Source organism: Myotis yumanensis, unplaced genomic scaffold (genome assembly GCF_028538775.1).
Source record: "Myotis yumanensis isolate MYYU_CA2020_CCGP unplaced genomic scaffold, mMyoYum1.0.hap1 SCAF_5, whole genome shotgun sequence".
Classification (NCBI taxonomy): Eukaryota; Metazoa; Chordata; class Mammalia; order Chiroptera; family Vespertilionidae; genus Myotis; species Myotis yumanensis.
Window position 1 is genome coordinate 75,283,743 of NW_027223756.1, and position 15,421 is coordinate 75,299,163.

The 15,421-nt window shown below is 50.1% G+C and overlaps 1 protein-coding gene across 3 annotated transcripts in view; it reads left to right on the forward strand.

Moving 5' to 3' along the window:
- Positions 1-15,421, forward strand: part of SCARA5 (scavenger receptor class A member 5) — a 109,542-nt gene that overhangs the window by 74,136 nt on the left and 19,985 nt on the right. For all 3 annotated transcript variants that reach the window (XM_070415540.1, XM_070415542.1, XM_070415541.1), the window contains exons 5-7: positions 5,898-5,978; positions 8,094-8,192; positions 10,852-10,908. In XM_070415540.1, coding sequence (XP_070271641.1) covers positions 5,898-5,978; positions 8,094-8,192; positions 10,852-10,908 — 237 coding nt within the window. The remainder of the gene's footprint in view (positions 1-5,897; positions 5,979-8,093; positions 8,193-10,851; positions 10,909-15,421) is intronic.

The window sequence follows — 15,421 nt, forward strand, 5'->3', positions numbered from 1 at the left end:
TTGAGGGTGGGGTAGGATTCCTGCAGAAAAACAACGGAGGCTCCAGGAGGAAATAGCTGATTGACTCAGGGCTACACAGCTGGTAATGATCCGACCCAGGACTTTTGTTTTCAACAGCTTTAATAAGGCATAATTTACATGCTGTGAGATTCACCCACTTTAAGTGTACAGTTTAATGTCCAAGCCAGGACTTTTCGTCCAACGCCCAGTGCTGGTTCTGCTACACCACTGTCCACCCCCATCTGTTCATTCCTGCTTCCCCCAGGGCCCAACAGGGCAATTCATGTCACTGGGACTCAATCCATGTTTGTGGAACAACCAGTAAATCTCAAACCTGGGCAATCAGAGGACTGGGTTTCTTGTCCTGGGTCATTGTGGGTTTCACCTCTCAGAAATCAAAGGAGAACTAGAGGTAGAATTTCTTCTTTCAAACCCACATCATGGGGATCTTAGCTTTTCCTGCCTTCTCTTTCCTTGACCTCCCCTGCCCGTAGCAGGTACTTAGTAATAATAGAAGCTACACCAAATCATGACCTACGATGAACCAGACATTTTGTCAACATTAATTCTCTAAATTCTCATTAATTCTCTAAATCAATTTTCCAGGACATTAAAGACCATTCATCCTCTCATTGTACAAAAAGGTATTATTGTCCCTATTTTATAGATGATACATTTTAATAACGTCCCCACTGTTTATTAAGCAATTGGCAGGTGGCAAAGCCAAGGTCTGAACGTGGGTTGTTCTGGCTCAGAAACCATATTCTTGTCACTGATCATCCTGCTTTCCCGGAGCAGAGAAGGGAGCATGGTCCCTTGGACTCTATTCCTATACTTGGGAGACAGTCCCTCCCAGGCTCCCCCCCTTTCCTTCCCCTCCTAGTCAACAGACATCGGCGTGCTTCCTTCTGGTGCCTCTCTGAATATCGTACATCCTGGTTCTTTACTTTCCAAGTCCACTCTCCTTGGTCCAACTAAAACGGCTCGAGTTCATTCATTTGCCAACGCTCTTCCAGTGAAATCCTCCAAGTAGCCTTTCTTTGGTTCTTAAAGTAATTTTCACACTTGGTTCTCCTGAACTAAAAGTTTCATCTCGGCCCTGCCGGGGCCTGCCTTCCAGTCTGCCTGCTTTGCATTCCTGATGGGCTGCTGGCTCTTCAGAGGTGCTCACCACTCAGCCCTCTGGCTCTCAGGATCACCACTGCATCTGCTGTCCCCCTTTCCCATTTCCCTCTCTCATGGCTGCTAGGGACCCCATTGGTACCATTAAAGAGGATGCTGTCGGGTACATCCAAATGTGAGTACCTTTCAACTTTAACGAGACAAAACTCTCCCCAGGCTTTCGGGTAAGGGATGCTTTATCAGGAAGGCTGCTGTGCATTTCTAGACTGCTGTCTAGCGTGGCCTTCCTGCCCTCACTTTGTCCAGTCCCTCTCTTAGTCGTCACACACACACACTCACTCACACACACACTTTGCCCTTCCTGGCTCAGAATCCACAAATATTCTGCTATGTATATTTTTCAAATATGAGCTTATTTATGTTATTCTTGAGCTTGACCCCAAATGGTTTTCATTCTCTCGCTTTGTTATACAGTTTTCCATAAATTTTGTCTCCAGTGTGTCTTTTGTGTACATTCGCAGCGGTACTTTGTTTCTGCTTATGGTTTCCAGCATTCAGCAGGTCTGTTGAAATCTGTCTGTGGCTTTGAAAGCAGTGGAGAGCTTAGATGATCAGAGAGAAGAGGCATATCAGGATGGGGGGGAAGGTAACCAGAGAGAGGAGGCACACCAGGAGGGGAAAGGTGAGGGCAAAGGCCTGAAGGCATAGCCCTCTGGCCACATTCAGATGGCTCTGTTTGCTAGATGGTCCTTTTACAGAATCCCATAACATTAGAGTGACACTAGGTCTCTGAGGCTCAGGTGGGGGAATGACTTGCCCAAGTCAAATCCTGAGGCAGTGGCCCCACTGGGACTAGAAAACACATCTCTTGATTCATAAAAACAAGTTGGCAAAGCTAATTTATCTGCAGGCTGCTTTTTTCAAGGAAAAACACCATCTACTAGAGTAGAGAGTCCAGTTCAAAAATGTTTATAAAGGAACGTGGAAATGTTGTGGAGCCTTGGATTCCAGGCTTGGACATCGGGCGTTGGCCTTGAGTGAGCAGGGATGTGTTGGAGGTGTTGCTTATCTCTGATCAGAGCAACATGGAAATAGTGTTTCTCCTCCACTCAGGACTGGGAAGCAGGGCCTGGGCAGTGGCTCCCTGGGAGGGCTGTGTGACTCTGTCATTTCACCCTTTGAATCTGGCTCTGCTAGGTCGGAACCGGAGACCATGCTGTGAAAATTAGCGGTTGCACCCAGCCCCGCCCAACACCCCCTTTTCCCTTAGGAGAGCTGGCCTTGCAGGACCGCCCGCACTTCTGGGTTCAAGCCTCCTCGGTGGTGAAATGGGGTTGACAGTTCTGCCCCGTCTGCATGCTCAGGGTGCTGAGAGGAGGCCGGGAATGAGGGAAGGGAGAGAGCTCACAAGTGTGCAGGTGACAGTGCGGAGAATGCAGTGCCCAGTGACATCAGGGACGTGGGAGTAGAGTAACTGGTGGAGGAGCTCCACCCCGTCAGCTGCCCCGGAATTAGCATGGCTCTGGGGTGGTGTTTACATTATGATTTGGGTCACTGCTGTGCTGGCCTCGGGCCCACTTTATCAGCTGTCACGAGAACTTGTTCTTGGCAGGTCGCTGTCCAGATTCCGGCACACAAGAGTCCCCCGCCCCATCGCCAGTTCCAGGATCCCGGAAGGGAGAACGGACTGCCTTTCCCTCCCTGTGGGCTGGTTCCCAGAAGAATCCTGGTGTTTCTCCCAAATGCTGGGTCACGTACACTTTGTTTTGTTCTGGAGATGCTTCCAGCTGGAGTGGCTCTCAGGCAGCCGGGCAAGGGCAGCACGGCCTGGGGTCTGTGGGGTGGGGAAAGTTGGCTAGACTGGTGGGCAGGCTCTGAGAGGGGACCGAGGCACAGGTGTCCTACTCCCCAGGGCCCTCCAGGAGGCGGGCAGGAAGAAGCTGGCACACCAGACCAAAACACAGTGGACTCTGGGGCTGTGGGGCTGTTTTCATGACTGAGGAGAAGTAGGCCCTGTTCCTCCTTATCCCAGCCCACCTCCATGCTCCCGCCTGCTCCAGGGGTAGAAAAGATGAGAAGTTAAAAAGCCAATCTGGGTACCGCTGGGACCATGGCTACCGGAACGGCTTCTATAACTGCCCAGAAGTCATTCTTAGAGTTCCTAGTGTGTGCCAGGTGCTGTATGAGACACAGGGCCACGGAGAGGGGAGCTCTAGCCTTTCAGAGAAGCCTGTCCTCTTTGGGGACCACAGTTGGAGGTGAGTGGCTGGGCACAGAGTGACCTGACTATGCTCTGGGGTGCCCCCCGTGGGGAGTTTGTGCACAGTAATGCCTGAGGCTCTTTCCAGCTCTGAAATGTGGGCGCTCGGCTCTAGTGTCCGAAGAGCTCAGAAGGGTGTGCAGGAAGGTGAGCTCCAAGGCTGAGGGACAGGACTCTTAGAAAGGAAGGGATCGGGGGGGGGGGGGGGGGCGGGGGCACCATGAGGAGAACACTTTTGCTGAGGTGGAAGAAGCATCAGCCTGTAGGTGTGCAGAAGCACGGACCCGTTGGGAGTGACCCGGAGGGGTCTCTGAGAGAGGGGGGCCCAAGGGCACCGAGTCCCTTTGATTCTGATGAGATTAACTAACAGAATGAGCATGGACAGGGTTGCAGAGAGAAAGGGGAGACAAGGGGATCTCTCAAATGGCTGGGAGCGAGGCCATGAGGATCCTGATGAGCTTGGTGTCGGTGAGGAAGGAGACAGACCCGGCTTGGGCGTCTCCTCAATGAGGAGCCTTGAAGAGGAACAGCAAGGAAGGCAGAGCAAAGGGATGAGTAACAAAGCAAGCTCGAGACTTTTAGCCTGGATTCCTGAGAAAATGATAAAACGTCAGATCCCAGGAGTACATTACGCATGGGCAGCAATGATTTGAAGAAACGCTTGATCGGCAGAACTCTAAGCAGCCTGGCCCCCGAGACTCAGACCAGCCACGTTTTAGGCTCCTCTGAGTCTGCTGGGCCAATACCACCTAAGGAAGTGACTATGGTTTGGAAGTCATTACTCACCTTTACTGTCTGCCCCAACTTCTTCCCAATTCATCTCTAATACAGACCCTCACGAACCCATTATTTGTGACTTAAAAATTATGTGTAGCCCGGCTGGCGTGGCTCAGTGGTTGAGCATCGACCTATGAACCAGAAGGTCAGGGTTCAATTTCAGTCAAGGGCACATGCCCAGGTTGTGGGCTCAATCCCCAGTGGGGGGCGGGGAGCCATGCAGGAAGCAGCCAATCAATGATTCCCTCTCATCATTGGTGTTTCTATCTCTTTCTCCCTCTCCCTTCCTCTCTGAAATCAACAAAAAAGTATTAAAAAAATGATGTCCATGTGAAGAATGTTTTTAGACCTGACTGTCTGAATGACCCAGCCAAGCTTGGCAGGGTGAGTTCAGATGCAGGTTAGGATCTTCACACGCAGTCATCTTAGAATCATTCGGATGAAACGCTACGGAAAATGGGGTACAGATTGTCAGGGATGGCTTTGCCACTCAAAGATTCCCAAGTCCCTTTATATCCATGATGCCATGTAATCCACTTATGCATCGCTACCAATGCCCAAGAAGGGAATTTTCATTTAGATTTTCTAGAACCAGGACCTGGAACTCAAGATGCTCCACAATCAGCCCCAAGTGAACTTTGCCACCCTGACGCCCTGCCATCAGGGCCATTCTGCTGGGCAGTGCCCTCCCTTCGTGAGAATTACTCTAAGGAAGATCCATACTCATCAGAGTGAAGAGAACAAATTGGAGTGTCTGGTCCATTGCATCCTTGACCTGCTCAGTTCCTGGAGCTCTGGTTTCCATGAGGGGAGGGGCGGAGGGGGCAGAGGAGAGTGAAAAGGGGTGGGGTGTGCTGGGGGCAGGGGCAGGCAGGCGGCCCACCCCTGTGGCAGCCCATGGAGTACAGAGACCCAGGGACCTCTCTCAGTCTCCTTTCTTCAGCCTTGCCCTGGCCAGAGGTTGCATGGTTGGGCGTTGGGAAGCTGATTGGATTCTTCAGTGTGTCTTTCCTCTCCTCTATAGTCTTAGTTGTGTTCTAAACAGGTTCTGTGTCTCCACTCTGTCACCTGAAAACTGGGATCAGTATGACTTTGCTTTTCTTCAGAGAAAAGAGGAAGATGGCTCCAGAAGCCAGTCCTCAGATGATTGGTGTAACTCGTGCATTTTTAAATTGTTAGTTACGTTTCCTCTGTGCATGTGCCATTGAATTATTAAACAGCTGTCTACTTCGGTTAGGGTCTGAGGACAGTGCCAACTTTTGGAATGTGTCAGTACATCTTGATCTTGGCCTCCTGGTTGTTTTGTATGTATTAACACCCTCTGATCTCATAAACTCATTCATTCATCAAATATTTATTGTGCAAGACATTTACTGCTATGCTGTGAGCATACATGTTTTGGTTTCCCAGAGCTGCCATAACCAAGTACTGCAAACTCGGTAGCTTAAAACAACAGAAATGTCTTCTCTCATTGTCCTGGAGGCCAGAGGTCTGAAATCAAGGGGCCCACAGAGCCACACTCCTTCCGAAAGCTCGGGGATCCTTCTCGGCCTCTTCCTAACTTCTGGTGTTACCAGAACCCTTGTAGACACATCCCTCCAATGTCTGCCTCCAACGTCATGTGACCTTCTCCCCAGGTGTCTGCCTGTGCTTTCTCTTCTTATAAGGACCCCAGTCATTGGGTGTCCTGTTCCAGAAAGCCACCTTCTAATCTTGGTGCTGTTTGTAACCCTTTCAGGACCACCGGGCCCCAAAGGTGATCAGGGTGATGAAGGGAAGGAAGGCGAGCCTGGAATCCCTGGATTACCTGGACTTCGAGGTAATGGGGAAACCCCGGGAGGGACCTGGGCATTCCAGGAAGGGAAGGGGCCGCCAATCCATTCCTGCCCCTGTGCTTTCTCATTGGGGTCGGCCATGTGCCCAATCAACTCAGCCTCAAATGCCCTGCTCTGTTAGGAGACTGACCGGTTATGGGTGTAACAATAGGATGGAGCAAATAATTTTTTCATAGAAAGTACCAGGAATTGAAGGAAAAGGGTACATGAAAGGCTCACAGCTCCCTGAAACAACTTTTCACCCCAGGAGACAGGCTCTGTGTGACCAGGGCCTGCAGAAGGAATTGAGGGTGTTCTGTGATCCAGACCAGCCCTCCAGTTATGCTGTGCCCCCCTCAGTGGATCACCAGGTACCTGGTGTCCCCACCTCCTGCTGAACCTGCACCGGTCAATGAACACCTGCCCCTCACCTACCTCTCTATCCTGCCACACACACTGGTGACAGCCCCGGAGATCCAGTGGCTGGTAGGGAGGGTATTTTTTTTGCCTTCTGGAAAGTGTACAGTAAGTCCTCACTTAACCTCATGGATGGGTTCTGTGATTTTAAGTGAAGCAACAGGTAACGAACCAATTTTACCTTAGGCTAACTGATAGAAATGAGTTAAGTTCCTATGGCATCTCATCAATGTTATAACGAAACGACACTGAATGAAACGACATTACTCAAGGATGTGCCGTATGTTCTTCTTATTCTCATTGTCTTGGAGGCTCCTGCTCCGTTACTCTAGCAAACTTTGCATCCCAGTCTGTCCATTCCTGAGCCTCTACCGTGAGCAACATTTTTCTAGCAGAGTGAAAAGTCTTCTGAACAATGTAAGAAGAGGAAGAGCTTCTCAGGGAACAGGTGTCTGTTTATTTATATCAGGAAACGTACCTCCAAACCATCTCCTTCCTAAATCCCAGGTGCCTCCTTAGGGAGGTTGCAAGCAGGAGTGGAGGCAGAAGCTGGCGGAGGGAGAGCCCTTGGCCTGGCTTTCATTCCCTGCCTCTCCCTCTCAGGGGAGCTACCTAAACTCAAAACAGCACCCCTTTTCCTGCTTTAGTAAAGGATAGGATGGGGATCCCTGGGCGCATCCTGCACTAGACTCACCGTTCTGTGGCATCAGGGCCATTGGACTCTGGGAAAAGTGTGTGAGGAAAGAGAAAAAGAAATGAAGCCCTTCTCTGAGGTCCTGCCACCCTTATGGGCCACCTGCCCTCCTCCAGCCGTTTGACATACACTCTGGAGGAATCATTACTGGGAGACAGGTTTCTTCACGTTAGAGAAAAAGCCCAAAGAAAACTAACATTCAACGCAGCAAAGAACAATTAATCAGTAATTAAGGCTGCACTGCTTTGCAGAGATAACTGTGGGCTAAGGTCAGGCCACTGGGGACCCAGGGCTGTCACTGGGTGGAAACGTTTGTTGATTCTGGCTCGCCCTGGTGGCAGGTCAGGAGCCTCAGGGCCTGATCTGGTCGCAGGCCATCCATCATCCCATTTACTGGCCTTGCTGACTTTCTTCCTGCTCCTCAGCCTGCTGTCCCTGTCTCTACGCTCCCCGTGTGGGGAGCTATTTCATCTTCCACCCTAAGTACCAGTAAACCCTTTTCATGAGTGTGAGATGGAGCCAACTAACCCTGAGCTTTTAGTTCAGAAAGACCAGAGCTCAGATCCAGCCTCTGACACGCTGCTGTGTGACCGTGGGCAGGTTACTCAATCTCTCTGAGCCTCACTTTCCTCATTTGTAGCTCAGGTAAAATAATACTTACCCTAGTTTATTGGGAGGGTTAAATGGGATACTTTATACAAAGCATCCAGAACGGAGTCTGTCACATAAAAAATGCTCAAAGAAAAAATGTCGCCAAATCTAAATCTCCAATGGGGGTGGCACCACCACCACCATCACTCAGGAGAAGTGGATTTTTCGGGGGGAAGTGTCCAGCCTCCCTGGATAAAGGGTGTCAATGGGGCAGGCATATGCTGACCTTTGGGACACTGCCTTTAGGTTACTTGAGAGGAATCTGGAAGCAGAGGCAACAGGAGGGTTCATGCTTAAAGTCAACTGCTGAGCCAGACGGTGACCTCGAAGGGCCCCAACTTGTCTCTTATCTCCCCAGGTCTACCAGGGGAGAGAGGAACCCCAGGACTGCCCGGCCCCAAGGGTGATGATGGGAGGCCGGGAGCCACAGGCGTGATGGGCATGCGCGGGATCAAAGGTAATAATGAATCTCAGAGCACCCTCGCTCACGGCTGGCCCCTGGGCACCAGCATGGGCATCGCAGCGGATGGACTGGCTGTGAATTCTGGCTGTGCCACAGGCCAGCTGAGTGACCCTGAGCAAGTCACTTAATCTCATCGTTCCACATCCGTGTCTTCATCCCCACCCTAGACTCTCAGGATGCCATATTTCACAGAGCTGTCATGAGGATTCAATGGGATGTATATGTGGGAACACACTTTGTTAGCTCGGAAGTGCTGTCGAAATGCACGGGAGAACCAGCAGTACTACTGGTTGCCACTAGGAGGAAGCCCGGCCAGGAGAGGGGCCCGCAGGGGACCCAGGACTGCCACCTCCTCCCAGTCCGCCAGTCTTTGTATTCCCCAAATATGTCAAACTGGAACCAGTTCTCAGCTTTCCATTGCCAATAGTCTTTCTTCTCATTTTTTCTTCCTACTGATAGGCACCTTGTTGGTTGTTAGGGGAGCCCACTTTATAGTCAGTCCCTGTCTTTCCACGTTTATTTCAAGAGTGTCCAGCCCTGCATCGTGGCAGAAGATGACCGGGCTCGAGCCCCGCACTTGTTAAGATGAAATCTAAGAAAAACGTGCTGTTAGTCATTCCCACCCCATGTCTAGGATGGTCTCCTCCTCTTCCATCCCTGGGAACTTTTATTCTACCTTCTGGTTGGTGATTAAACAAGCTGAGGTTTTCCTTCCTTTTATGACCCACATTTTTTAAATGGATTTCGAAACAGAGTACCACAACAAAACATCCTTACTGAAAAAACCTAATGAAACGGAAGTGTGGAGTATAACGTCAAAAGTCAGCCCCCCACCCTTGGCCCCTTAAGCTCTCACTCTGTAGAATAACCACCATAAACAGTTTGGAGCCTATTCTGCCAGACCTTTTCTAAACACATTCATAGTTATATTTACATTTATGGTTGCCTTTGTCTTTTTCAAAACTTGGATCATCCTTGGTGTTCTCCCCTGGAACTTGCTGGCTTGCTTATTTCCACCAGACATCATGCCCTGGGCCTTTAGTCTGCAGAGAGCTTTCTGAAGGTGCTTGGAATAGAATCGCCAGGTCGTTGTAACGCCTGCTCGAGTGGTGTCAGGACCCATTACTTCTGTGTACAGTGAGGTGCGAGCTGGGAAAAGACCATACTCTGGGAAGGGCATCCCACAGTTCCCTGGGAACTCTCCTCCATGTGTTCTGGCCTCCCCACTAGTAAAGCTGCCTCACACAGAACCCCTGTCTCTCTCTCTATCACTGAAGACCCTCCCCGCTTCTCTCTTCCTCTGCTTATTAGAGTGAACTTGGATGTAGACTTCGAAAACCTTGAGTGTTTAATAGGAATGTCTTTGCTTTGTCTTCTTTCTGCTGAATACCACGTACTCCTTTAGTCTGTGCTGGGGTTCGAGGCTTTAATGAGGAAGAAATGAAACTTCTCAGCTGGGCGCCTTCTCCTTCCCCTGGTGACAGAGCAGGTAGCTCCTTCCTGCCATGGCCTGCCCTTCGGGGCTGCTGGCTCCTGCCTGAGGTTCTCCCTGGTCTTGGGTTAATAAGTCTCCTGCAGCCTGGCCAGCGTGGCTCAGTGGTTGAGCGTCCAAGGTCACCTATGCACCAGAAGGTCACGGGTTTGATTCCTGGTCAGGGCATGTGCCCAGATTGTGGGCTCAATCCCCAGTAGGGAGTGTATAGAAGGCAGCCGCTCAATGATTCTCTCTCATCATTGATGTTTCTATCTCTCTCTTCCTCTCCCTTCCTCTCTGAAATCAATTAAAAAACTATTTTTAAAAATGTCTCCTGCAGATAATACTTTATTTACTACTAGTGGCCCGGTGCATGAAATTTGTGCACATTAAAAGGGAATTAATTAGAGGAAATATTTTAATATTGCTATTTGCCCTTTCTCTTTAACCCTTTGAGTGCCAACCAATATCCTAGGAACTATGCTAAAATTGCCAAGGCATTTTTGCTGATTTTACAGCAGTTTAGGAAAAAAATTATGAATGGCAAGTAAATGAAGTTACATATTCAAAAACTTAAGGAAACCTTTACTACATTGACATATTTAGCAATATCATCATCACTAATAAAAACAGACTTAGAACTGGACACCATTTCGAAGCTTTGATAGTGCTCCCGGCACTTTTGGCGAAAGACAGGAGGAGCACTATCGCGCTCCCCGGCACTCTAGGGGTTAATAGAAGTGTCAGAGATCAAAGAAAATTAGTAAAATGTATATGAAAATCTCCCTCCTGTCAGAGTCTGGGGTGTGCCACGGGACCCAGAGTCAAGTCCCCGCCCACCCGAGCGTGCCTCAAAATCGCACGAGACCCAGACCCAGCCGGCCCCACCCCCGTCAAGCCCTGCCAGATGGCGGGGGGGGGGGGGGGGGCACAGCCTCAGGTCCCCCATCAAGGTCAAGCCCTGCTGGGTGGGGGGCATGGCCTGAGGTCCCCAGGCCCGGCACCAGGGTGGGGATGTGGCCTGAGGTCCCCCAGCCTGGCTAGGCACCACACAGCCTTAGGTCCCTGCTGATTGGTCATTATGGTGTCACGGCATGACAACCATTTGCATATTAGCCTTTTATTATGATGATTAGGATTTACTTCCATTTCTAATGCCAGTTTTCTCCTCTGTTTCAGGTGACCGAGGCCCAAAAGGAGAGAAAGGAGATAAAGGAGACAGAGCGGGGGATTCCAGTAAGGAAACTTTGTTGGGGTCACTGGGTTCTGTGTCAGCATGAGAATAGCTGTCACCCAGAAAGCCACACAAGTTTGGGGGTTCAGGGACTGGATCCATGGTCCAGGGCTTTGATGTTAAAGGAGCCCCCTACCTGTGTCAGGGCTCCACCAAGAGACAGGTGTACTCCGGGGACACAGACCACGTTTCCAGGTGTGGTACAAGCCCTGTGGTTGTGTAGCAGGACCTGGAGGCAGACTTCCTAGGCTTTCTCCTGGCTGCCTCACTAGATGGCTATGTAATCTCTGGGCCTCCGTTTTCTCATCTGTGGAATGAGGATAAAAGAGTCCATACCTCACAGGATCACTGTGAGCATTAAATGAGTTAATCACATAGAGTGCTTGTGCCTGGTCATGAGGTTAGGAATCAGCAAGTGTTCATTATTATTCTATGTAATACACCGGTTCAGACATTCTTCCTAAAATCACAGGAGATGCTAAAATTCAGTTACTGGCCTCATTAAAAAATGCATGGCTTCCCTGAGTACTTGCGTGGGGAAAGGCCTGGAGGCAAAGCAGGGTCCCTTTTGTTTTCTTCCTTTGCCACCAACTGAGCAGAGATGTGAGGGATCTCAGTTACTGGCAGGCCCCCAAGTCTCGGTAAGGGCGTCTTTCTGACAAGGGTACTTCCTACAATGTTTATAAGGCAAGCCAACTTATCTAGTTAGCACTCCTTCCTAGGGTTTATTCTCCCCACTACATGTAGAACCTTGGAGAGATTGCCAGAGGAGTATGAATCTCCCAGCCAAGTCTCAATGAATAATGTCTCCTAACCAAGTTGCAAAAGAATGCCGGCATCTAGAATTGCTGGGCTCTGAAATGCTGCAACCCTGTGTGAGGCATACACGGATTATCCTCTTCCAGGGCATCTGTACTGCAGTCTTGGCTTTGCGGGGAGACGGCTGGGAAAGAGCGCCTGCCTCCACCTTCTGCCCTAGACACTCAGGGACAGGCACCTCTTCAGATTCACACTTTGGACCCAGATGGATGGGTTTCCCTAAGACCAGTCTTTGGTTTCAGAAGGTCCTTAAAATATACTTTCCTCCCAGTCATGCATGACCAGAAGGCCTGGCTCCTTAATAGTACCCTTTCCCAAGGTGTCTCCTCCTTCCACGGTCCTTCCCTTTCCCACGGCAGTGATTCAGGATCAAACAGAGAAAACATTTGTGACAGTATTTTGTCACTAAAGTGATGGACATACCTGAGGACAGGTGTGCCTACACATAACCTTGGACTTCACACATCCCCCTCACCTTAGATGCTGTGATCCACAAAGCAATATATGTGCCTCAGAGTCTTTCTAGCGTTATCTGGAGTCCCTTTCTAGAGCAGCCAAAGGCTGAGCTAGCGGTGTCCTGGCTAGATGAGGAGATCTGTTGGACCCTGCAGGAGCCAAAAGGCAAGTTTTGATGGCCAAGGAAGGGAGTCTGGCTATGATCTAGGACATCTGTGACATATCAGAGTCACACTTATGAACTGGGCTGGGCACCATACTTTGTCTTTGGGTTGCTGCCTTCTCCTGCTCTCTTTGTTGACTGCGCTCTGATGGATTGCTGCCAAGGGAGCTGAGAAGGACCATGGCATTTAGCTGTGTGAAATAAACAACTCCTGATGGGGTGGCAGGAAGGGAGGAACTGTGGAAAGATGACCTTTAGAGGGAAATCAGAAACGCTGCCCACATACCAGAGGGGTGCTTGTCAGGAACTCTTTGGCAACCGTTCTTCAGCCGGCTCAAGAGGAGAGAGGAGGTCTGTGCTCGCCGAGCCCAGGGAGAGGAGGTGGTCATCAGTCACCACTAATCCCAAGGCCGCTTTTGTCACTGTTTAACTCACCTCTGCGGGCCCAGCTGCCTGGGCTCTGTGCTGGGATTGGGCTCGGAAGCTGGGGCCACAGTCTGGGAGGTGGGAGCTGAGCCACAGTGGTGTGGGGCTCCCCGGGGCGTGGGTGGGGAGCTTGGGAGAAGGACGATTAATCCACTTGGCCCTGGAGCCTATTGACTGCACCGAAAGAGGCTGATGTCAGCTCTGGACAGCCGCTCCTCAGGGACTGCTGGCGTTCTTTCCTGTCCTGAGGCGGCTACACCCTCCCTGGAGCCCAGAGGTCAGACAACAGCCCTTGTACAGAGTCTACGCCTCTCCTTCTGGCCCCCTGATGAGACCCAGAAGCATCACCATTGGTGATGGGCCTGGGAGACGAGGTGGCCCAGCAGAGACAGCTCCATATTGGGACGCTTTATTCAGCATGCAGGGGATGTAGGAGACATACAGGAACTGTAGAACCACAAAACTGAAGGCCATTCATCCATCTCCCGGCTTTCAGAGGCCCGAGTGGGGAGCTGACTAACTCTTCCAGGGCAAGTGCAGAGGCAGAACCAAACCCCTGGGCCTCCGACTTCTCTGATTCTGCAACGAGAGCTTAGGCCGGGTCTTGAAGAGTAGGGTTGGGCTCCTTAAAACCCCCAGTGACTCCCTCACCTGACAGACGGATTTCAGGGTCTTTTAGGCTGAAGGGGGCCATTGCAGCAATGTGGAGCTGGGATCCATGCCTTCCCACGGCCTCCACCCCCTGGCCTGCCTCTGACCACATAAAACCCATGCTGTGTTGAGACTCCTGGTTGTGTTTCCAAGGAACTCCAATCCCAGAGGCATAAACTATATCCCTGGGAGTGAGGCTCTGAGGAGGAAGCCAAGGATCATCTTTCAGAAAAGTGCAGAAATTCTGACCCACACTGATTGCCCGCTACCGGGGGGCGGGGGGGTGGGGAGGGGTTGTTAGTCATTCCCTGGGCCAGGGCAGCCCTAATGCGAGAGAGGACAGATTCTCAGCATCAGAGCTCTACCCTCCTTCATAAAGGAGTGGGAGGAGGGACCCTCAGTGGAGGAGGGACTCTCCCCTGGGACCCCAACTTGGGCTGAGGCCATGGAACCTTTTCCAAACACCTCTGACCTTTAGCAGCACAAACCTAAAGTTCCAGCAGGTGGGGGTGTTCCTATGTGAAAGGAACTGATGAGAAAAATAGATGGACCCGCCTCAGGTCAAAATCAGAAATTAGGGGTTTCCTTTGAAGAGGGCCTTATAGAGAAGCCTTCTTGGTACCCATGTTTTAAGTCAATATTGCAATATATTTGTACAAGATCTTGCCATTGTTTACCCGTGTTTTGATCTGGAGTCATAGGATTTTAGAGTTGGGTGGGGTTTCTGATCAACTCCCCTCCTACGCCCAAGCACACCCCACCCGTTCCCTAAACAGAGAGCAAGAACAGAGAGCTGGAGAGACGGGCCACAGTGCCCAGGCTAGGTCATGGCCAAATTGGGCCTAGAATCCAGACCTCCTGATTTCTGCTCGATGAGAGGTAAAGTTGTTGTTTTTATTTCAGGCTATGGTGATATCAGTCATTCTGTTAGATGTTTGGCTTTGAGGAGCTTGGCCAGAAAAGATATATACATCTCAAGACAGAAAGACATTTGTTTTACCTTCGTATATGGTCCATTTGCAAGAAAAATAAATAATATTTTTGCAGCTAGGGGGTGGGGAAAGAATTCGGTTTTGTTTAAGCCCCATAGCATGAATTTAAAGAGGGATGTAAGTTCAGATTGTTTAAAATATTTTCCTCAATTTGTTTCCACGTGGAAAATATATGCAGGATGACCCAGGGTTAATTCTAAGCCAGCGCATGTTGATACTTATCAGTGGCATCTCAGAAAACTTGAAAAATATCCAACATCTTATGTGTGTTTTTAATATTTAGGGATGTAAGTTGGGGGGGGCAGTGGACACCCCAGTGTGCAGTATGAGCTCAAAATAAATTATCAGGATGTTGGCTTCTGGACAGTTTTCCTCCCTAGCTGCTGAGATGTTTCAATCTGGTTTAGAAAAAGGGATGCAAAGAGAGGCCTTCTGAGTCTGTTAATTCTCTTCCTCCCCTCCCTGCACCTACAGCTGGCTGCAAGCAGTGCCCCCGGGAATCTGTTAAGGATAATGTAGCACTGGAAGTTAGCATTTTTTTCCGGCAAGGAGAGACAGAGCTACCAGACCTTTTATATACAATCCTATTTATTTACTTAGTGCGTCGACATCCTCTTTTCTTCATACAGTTTGACTACCCCACTGACAACATGATTTAAAAGTAAGCCACACTCCTAAGGAAAAGGAACCACTCGGATAAAACTACCAACAAACTTGTACCTGGCACTATGGGGAGGAAAGCGTCCGTGTACATTATGTACTGAATTCTCACAGTCATGTTCAAGGGTGGGGAGGTGAGGAGGAGGCTGGGGAAGGAGGAGGAGGAGCCTGCCCAATGTCACCAGAGTTTATAAGGTGTGGAGTGGACACAGATGGGGTCTGCCTGGCCCGAGTCCTTCTGCTACCATCTTGAGTTACCTTTTATTCTCCTGGCCTTTGACAGCACGGGATCCTTATGGGCCATTCTGTCTGTCCTTAGCGGTTTAGTGTGAAGGTGCTAATTCCCTC